General features: G+C 44.6%; 1 protein-coding gene across 1 annotated transcript in view; it reads left to right on the forward strand.

The window, feature by feature from the left end:
- Positions 1 to 8,243, forward strand: part of RPGRIP1 (RPGR interacting protein 1) — a gene marked incomplete at both ends in the record, with an annotated part of 59,930 nt that overhangs the window by 45,395 nt on the left and 6,292 nt on the right. Inside the window, 3 exons of the mRNA XM_080707082.1 lie at positions 242 to 434; positions 2,086 to 2,170; positions 6,868 to 6,998. Coding sequence (XP_080563208.1) covers positions 242 to 434; positions 2,086 to 2,170; positions 6,868 to 6,998 — 409 coding nt within the window. The remainder of the gene's footprint in view (positions 1 to 241; positions 435 to 2,085; positions 2,171 to 6,867; positions 6,999 to 8,243) is intronic.

Consider the following 8,243-nt stretch of genomic DNA (forward strand, 5'->3'; position numbering starts at 1 on the left):
AGCCTGGAGAAGTGGCCCCAGGAGACTGGACAGCTTTGTTCTCTGGGCACACGTCCAACGTCCAGCGTCCACAGGTCGCGGTGGCGGTCCAGGCACGCTGACTCTCGGGGTCAGCTTTACCTGAGAATCGGTTCTCAGAGAGTAACACATGAGACTGTCACCTGTCTCTACAGAGTTCTGTGCCGACTGGATGGCGCAGAAACCCTCACTAACCTTTAGGAAATACATGTGTCCTTGTCAGGATTCAGAGAAGATGTGCATCGAGATCATCTCCCTGGCCTTCCACCCAGAGGCTGACGTGATGTCTGATGAGAATATAAAGCAGGTGTACGTGGAGTACAGATTCCACGATCTCCCCTTGTCCGAGACGGAGACTCCAGTGTCCCTGAGGAAACCGAGGGAAGGAGAGGAGATCCATTTTCACTTCAGCAAGGGTGAGGCAGCCGTGTGCGGGGAGAGGAGGCGCAGGCACACTGAGGCTGCGGTCAGAGCTACTCTGGGGTTCTCATGGCGGCGAATACAAATTTTAGTTTTTTTGTTTTTTTTTTTTTGTAGTAGGGGTTAAACCCAGGGGCATTCTACCTCTGAGCTACACTGCCAGCCCGTCCTATTTTCTTTCTTTCTTTCTTTCTTTTTTTTCCTTGCCTGGCCTTCTACCTCTGGGGTATATCCCAGACTCTTTTTTTTTTTTTTTAACAGTACTGGGGATGAAACCCAGGGGTATTCTACCTCTGAATTACACCTCCAGACCCCCAGCCCTGTTTTTTATTCTTTATTTTGAAACAGGGTCTCACTGACTTGCAAAGAGCCTAAGTAGCTGAGGTCCTCGAACTGCGATCATCAGGTCTCAGCCTCCCAAATGCTGGGATTACAAGCGTGCGCCACCACGCCCTGCCCACCTTCAGACTTATTATATATATTTTTTATTTGGAAACAAGGTCTCACTAAGTTGCTGCGGACTTCACTAAGTAGGTGACGCTGGCTTCAAACCCGTTATCCTCCTGTCTCAGCCTCCCAAGTACTGGAATTGCAAGCGTGTACCACCACGCCTGGCTATTTTTTTAATTTGAAATCAGGTTTCACTAAGTTTCACAGAATCTCAATAAATCGCTTAGGCTGGCCTTGAATCTGTGATCCTTCTGTCTCAGCCTGGGATTACAGGTGTATTGCCACAATGCCAGCTCCAGTCATTTTATCTTGTTTTATTTTTGCGGTATTAAGACACTCTCCCACGGAGTTATATCTCCAGCCCTTTTGATTTGGAGACAGGGTCTCACTGAGTTACACAGGCTGATCTTGAATTTGCATTTCTGCCTTAGCTGTGATTACAGGTGTATACCACCGCACCTGGCTACTCTATACCTATTTTAAAAAATTCATTAATTTTCTTAACATATCCTGCCCTTGTATTGTATGAGATAGAAATTGATTTCTCAGCTGGGGGGCATGGAGGTGCACACCTAGAATCCCAGTACTTGGGAGGCTGAGTTTCCAGGACAGCCTCAGACTCACAGCAAACTAGTAAGAGCCTGTTTCAAAAACAAAAAATAAAAAGGGCTGGGGGTGTTGCCCAGAGTTAGAATCCTCCTGGTTTCAATGACCAGTACCACAAAAAAAATCCCACAAAGTCTAGCTTGCCAACCTCTGAGTTGTATTATAAAAGCCTGTGTGCACGCCAGGCGTGGTGGCGCACGCTTGTAATCCCCGCGCTTGGGAGGTGGAGACAGGAGGATCGCGCAGGTTCGAAGTCAGCTGCGCTGGCTTAAGAGACCCTGTTTCCAAATAAATATATAAAATAGGTCTGGGAGTGTAGCCCGGAGGTAGGAGGGTTTCCAAGAACCCCAGTACCACCAAAAATAAAAAATAGCTGGGCGTGGTGGCGCACGCTTGTAATCCCCGCGCTTGGGAGGCTGAGACAGGAGGATCGCACGGGTTCAAAGCCAGCCTCAGCTACTCAGTGAGGCGTTCAGCAACTTAGTGAGACCCTGTTTCCAAACAAAATATAAAAAAAACTCCAAAAAATAAAAAGCCTGTGCTCAAATAGCAATGGCATGTGATTCTTTGCTTTCTCTTCCTGTAATACAGTGATAGACCTGGACCCATTGGAGCAGCGAGGCCGAAGGCAATTTCTGTTTGCCATGCTGAATGCACAAGATCCTGAGCAAGGACAGTAAGCATCTGCTCTCCACTTTGAAAGATATTCAGACAAAAACTTCAAAGTTTGAGTTTGCCGGGCGTGGTGGTGCAGGCTTGTAATCCCAGCATTCGGGAGGCTGAGACAGGATGATCGGGATTTGCAAACAGCTTCAACTACTTAGTGAGGCAATTTGCAACTCGGTGAGACCCTGTTTCAAAATGAAGAATAAAAAAAAAAAAAAAAAAGTAGGGCTAGGGGTGTAGCTTAAAGGTAGAATGCTCCTGGGTCCCACCCCCAGTACCAAAAAAAAAAAAAAAAAAAAAAAAAAAAGAATTTGAGCCAGGTATGGTGGCACACACCATAATCCTAGTACTTGGGAGGCTGAGACAGGAGGATAGCAGGTTCAAGGACAGCCTCAGCAAGTAGTGAGACTCTCATTAACCTACTGAAACCCCGTTTGAAAATAAAAAAATAAAAAAGGCTGAGGATGCCGGGCATGGTTCACGCTTGTAATCCCAACATTTGGGAGACTGAGACAGGAGGATCGTGGTTTGAGGTCAGCCTCAGCTACTACTTAGTGAGGCCCTCTGCAGCTCAATGAAACCCTGTTTCAAAATAAAAGGGCTGGGGTGTAGCTCAGAGGTACAAAGCTCCTAGTACTATCTCTCTCTCTCTCTCTCTCTCTCTCTCTCTCTCTCTCTCTCTCTCTCACACACACACACACACACACACACAAGTTTGAGTTTGGTTTTGTGTTGGTACTGCATATATATATATATATATATTGGTGGTATTGGGGATGGAACCCAGGGGCCTTCTACCTCTGGGTTACACTCCCAGATCTATTTTCTATTTTATTTGGAAACAGGGTCTCTTAAGCCAGCGAGGCTGGCTTCGAATCTGCATGATCCTCCTGTCTCTGCCTCCCAACTGCGGGGATTACAAGCATGTGCCACCATGCCCGGTGATACTAGATTTTTTTTTTTTTTTTTTGGCGGTACTGGGGGTGGAACCCAGGGGCTTTCTACCTCCGGGCTATACTCCCAGACCTATTTTATATTTTATTTGGAAACAGGGTCTCACTATGTTCCGAGAGCCTCACTAAGTAGCTGAGGCTGGCTTCGAACCTGCGCGATCCTCCTGTCTCAGCCTCCCAAGCCCGGGGATTTCAAATGTGCACCACCACGCCTGGCTGATACTAGATATTTTAATAACTTCTTTCAAGAAGAAATTTACTTTTAGTTAGGCATGGTGGTGCACAAATGTAATTTCAGTTCTTGGAAGGCTGAGACAGGAGGAACACAAGCTATACCCTTGCCGTATTTTTTTATTCTTTATTTTGAAACAGCGTCTCACTAAGTAGCTGAGGCTGCTGCGAACCCGGATCCCAGGTCTCAGCCTACCTAATTTATTCTTTTTTGTGTGTATGTGTGGGTCTGGGAATGGAACCCAGGGGCATTTGACCTCCGAGCTACACCCCTGCCCTATTTTTATTCTTTATTTTGAAACTGGGTCTCACTGAGTTGCAGAGAGCCTCACTAAGTAGCTGAGGCTGTCTGCAAACCCTGATTGTCTTGTCTTAGATGTCCAGATGCTGGGATTACAAGCCTGTGCCACCACACCCAGCCCTGTTTTTATTCTTTATTTTGAAACAGGTAGCTAAATTGCTGAGGCTGGCTGCAAACCTTTGATCCTCCTGTCTCAGCCTCCCAAATACTGGGATTACAAGGGTGGGCATCAACCCAGCTCTCTCTTTTTTAGTACTAGGAGCATTCCACCTTTGAGCTGCACCCCATGCTTTTTGTTTATTTTTATTTTCAAACAGTGTCTTGCTGAGTTGCTGAGGGTTTCACCAAATTGCTGTGACTGGCAATTCTCTTGTGTCTGGGATTACAGGTGTGTACCACACCTGGCTCCAGATACGATGCGTTTATAATAATACACATTTTACATTTAGATTTTTATTTTTATTTTTTTGTGGTGCTGGGGATTGAACCTAAGAGCATTTAAATTCCTACCTACACCCTCCTGCCCAATGTCTTTTTTTTTTTTTTTTTTTTTGAGGGTTTGGGGATGGAACCCAGAGGCATTTGACCTTTGAGCTACTCCCCCTGCCCAATATTTTATTCTTTATTTTGAAACTGGGTCTCACTGAGTTGCAGAGGGCCTCACTAAGTAGCTAAGGCTGGCTTCTAACCCGTGCGATCTTCCTGTCTCAAGCGTGTGCCACCACGCCCAACTTCTGCCCAATGTTTTTATTCTTTTTTTTTTTTTTTTTTTGGTTTTTTTTGGTTTTGGTGGTACTGGGGGTGGAACCCAGGGGCTTTTCTACCTCCGGGCTATACTCCCAGACCTTTTTTATTTTATTTGGAAACAGGGTCTCACTAAGTTGCTGAGAGCCTCACTAAGTAGCTAAGGCTGGCTTCGAACCCGTGCGATCTTCCTGTCTCAGCCTCCTAAGCGCAGGGATTACAAACATGCACCACCACGCCCAGCTACATTTAGATTTTTAAACTTGTTTTAATATAGGGGTATTTTGATTTTTAAAATTTTTGTGTATATGGTCCTGGGATTCTATCTCTGAGCTACACTCCCAGCCCTATTTTACCTACTTACTTACTTACTTATTTATTTATTTATTTATTTATTTTTGCAGTACTGGGGATGGAACCCAGGGGCATTCTACCTCCAAGTTACACCCCAAGTCCTATTTTTTATTTTTTATTTTGAAACAGGGGTTCACTGAGTTGCAAAGGGCCTTACCAAGTAGTTGAGGCTGTCCACAAACCGCAATCCTTTTATCTCAGCCTCCCAAATGCTGGGATTGCAAGCCTGGCCCTAGTTTTTATTTAGAAACACGGTCTTGCTAAATTGTGGATGACTTCACAAGGTTGTTGAGGCTCATAGCAACAAACCTACAATTCTCCTGTCTTAGCCTTCCAAGTATCTGGATTATAAACCTGCACTGCCTCGCCCAGCTGTTTTTTTTTTCCCCCTTAGGGGCATTGTACCTCTGAGCTACACCCCCCTCCACGTACTTTATTTTTTATTTGAAACAGTTTCATACTAATTTGCAGAGGGCCTCACTAAGTAGCTGAGGCTGGCTGCAAACCTGCGATCCTCCTTGTTACGGATTGGGAGAATATGGTGTGTGGGGAAACTGCTCCCCGGGGACCCCTGCGAGGGTCCCGGACACACTTACCCCCAACCCATAAAAAATCCAAATCGACCCAAAACAGAAAATTACTGCAGGTTCTTGTCCTAAGCTAAGAATAAACATGCATAGCTTGGATAGTTGCTGAAGATTTAAAGTTTATTAGAAAGATAGAAATACAGAAAATAGAAATACAGCCCCATGCCAAAATGGCATGGGGGGGTGACTCGAATGAATACACCAAAGGGATTACACGTGGACTGGACTTTTTATACCCATGACCTCCATCTTGTTCACGTAATCCTGAGATAGTGAATGTCCCTGTAAGGTACCTCCCCTTAACCCTGTAAGGTACCTCCCCCAGCAAGGTGTGGCAAGGTGTCTTCTTTCATGAAGGGCGAGGTCAAACCCTGCTCCATCCTCCCTAGATCATCATGTACATCTGTCTTTAGATAAAGGCCTAGTTCTCCTCAACTAAGATCTGTCTTTAGATAGAGACAGGCCTAGTTCTCCTCTCCTCTTGACTGGTTAATTGCTTTGAGCTAGGTTAATTTACATTGAAATAGTTGCCTGCTTTTAGGTAGAAACTAAGTCCTTGCACAGATTTGCCCCTCAACCAATTTTTGAAATATAATAATCAGAGCTTTCTCAAATCTTCCTAGGCCATTCCCAATACTGGTACACTCCTGTTTTAGCCTCTCAAGTCCTGGAATTGCAGGGGTTCACCACCAAATACTAGTGTGGCTAGTATTTTGATTACATTATAACTAAGTGAATCCTAGGTGAATTCCTTTAAATTTTTTTTTTTTTTTTTTTTTGGTGGTACTAGGGGTAGAACCCAGAGGCTTTCAACCTCTGGGCTATACTCTCAGACCTGTTTTATATTTTTTATTTGGAAACAGGGTCTCACTAAGCTGCTGAGAAGCCTAAGTAGCTGAGGCTGGCTTCGAACCTGCGTGATCCTTCTGTCTCAGCCTCCCAAGCGCGGCTCCTTTAAAATTTTAGAAAGACCAATTGCCTTATTGTTCCTGTAATCTGAGTTGACCTCTTTTTAGAGTTTCTAGATTAAATGCATGCGACTCACTTATACTAAAGGAGATCACTGGCCCAGTGTGGTGGTGCACGCTTGTAATCCCAGTACTTTTTCCAAGCTATATCCCTAGTCCTATTTTTTATTCTTTTTTTTTTTTTTGGTGGTACTGGGGTTCCTGGAAGCCCTTCTACCTCCGGGCTACACTCCCAGACCTATTTTTTACATTTTCATTTTGGAAACAGGGTCTCCTAAGCCAGCGCGCGCGGCTGGCTTCGAACCTGCGTGATCCTCCTGTCTCTGCCTCCCAAGCGCGGGGATTACAAGCGTGCGCCACCACGCCCGGCTTTATTCTTTATTTTGAAACAGGGTCCCACTGAGTTGCAAAGGGTCTAAGTAGAAGCTGAGCGAAGCTGTATGCGGACCGTGATCCTCCTGTCTCAGCCTCTTAAGTACGGGGATTACAAGCGTGCGTCGTCGTGGCCGGCTCCTTATTTTAAGTAAAAGGGGATCCGCAGTGTTTAGATTTTCTTTTCTTTCTTGTAGTTTAAAGTTCACAGTAGTAAGTGATCCTATGGATGAAGAAGAAAAAGAATGCGAAGAGGTGGGATATGCATACCTTGGACTGCGCCAGATCCTGGAATCGGGAAGAGACATTTTAGAGCAAGAGCTCGATAGTGAGTAATGCAGTTTTTGTTCTTCTTGGTTCTATTTCTAAGGGAGACTTCATATCAATGAATCATTTTTGTTTCACCTTCAGTGTATAATTATCATGATAAAGTTGCTGAAACACCAGCTGGATTGAAATTTCCCCCCACAGGTGTATGCATATTTATATGTATTTCATTTCTGGAGCAATCATGAAAGTAGTATTTATTTATTTATTATTTATTTATTTTGCAGTACTTGGGATAATACTTACCTCTGAGCTACACCCCAGGCCTATTTTTTATTCCTTATTTTGAAATAAGAGTTTCACTGAGTTGCAAAAGGCCTCACTATGTAGCTGAGCCTCTTCCCAAACTGTGATCCTCCTGTCACAGCCTCCCAAATGCTGGAATTACGAGCGTGCACTGCAATGCCTGGTCCTAATTAATTTTTGTATTGTGTGTGGCACTGATGATTGAATCCAGGGGCATTATACTTCTGAGCCAGCCCTTTTTTTTTTAATTTTGGAAATAGGATCTCTAAGTTGAATGGAGTCTCATTATTTGTTGAGGCTGTCCTCTAACCTGAGATCCTCCTGTTTTAGCCTCCCAGGTACTGAGATTACCCATGTCTCACCATGCCCGGCTTTTCTTTATTATTAATATTTTTTTGTGTATGGCACTGGGGATTGAACTCAGGGGACTCTACCTTTGAGCTACACCCAGCCCTATTTTATTGTTTATTTTGAAACAGGGTCTGAGTTGTAGACGGCCTCACTAAGTTGCTGAGGTTGGCTGAACCTGCAGTCCTCCTGTCTCAGCCTCCCAAGTACTGGGATTACAAGTGTGCACCACCATGCCGGGCTACTCAACCAAATTTAAACATGAGAATTTCTGAGCACCCTGGTCAGAGAAGGTCTGTGTGCTGGTGTGTCTTCCTGCACCTGTCTCACGTGAACAGGGATGCTCTTCCTTCCTCACACCCATCAGTCACCAAATCTTATTCTCCCTGTGTCTTAACTGTTAAGGTTTTAATGATGCAGTGGGCTCTTTTCCTAGATTCAAGTAGATATTTTGTATCGAAAAAACTAAAGAACTGATAGCTTGGTTGGAGCTTAAGCAAGTCTTTATTACAAAGCAAGAAATAGGGAAGAAACAGTCATGTGCTAGAGAGACACACAGAGTTTTTTCCCCCCTCATATTTCTATATCTAGGTTACCATGTCAACGGGCTAGCAACTCACCTCCCATGCAGGTGGTGCTACCTTGTCTGGTC

Source organism: Muscardinus avellanarius (genome assembly GCF_963383645.1).
Source record: "Muscardinus avellanarius genome assembly, chromosome: 12".
NCBI classification, from domain to species: Eukaryota; Metazoa; Chordata; class Mammalia; order Rodentia; family Gliridae; genus Muscardinus; species Muscardinus avellanarius.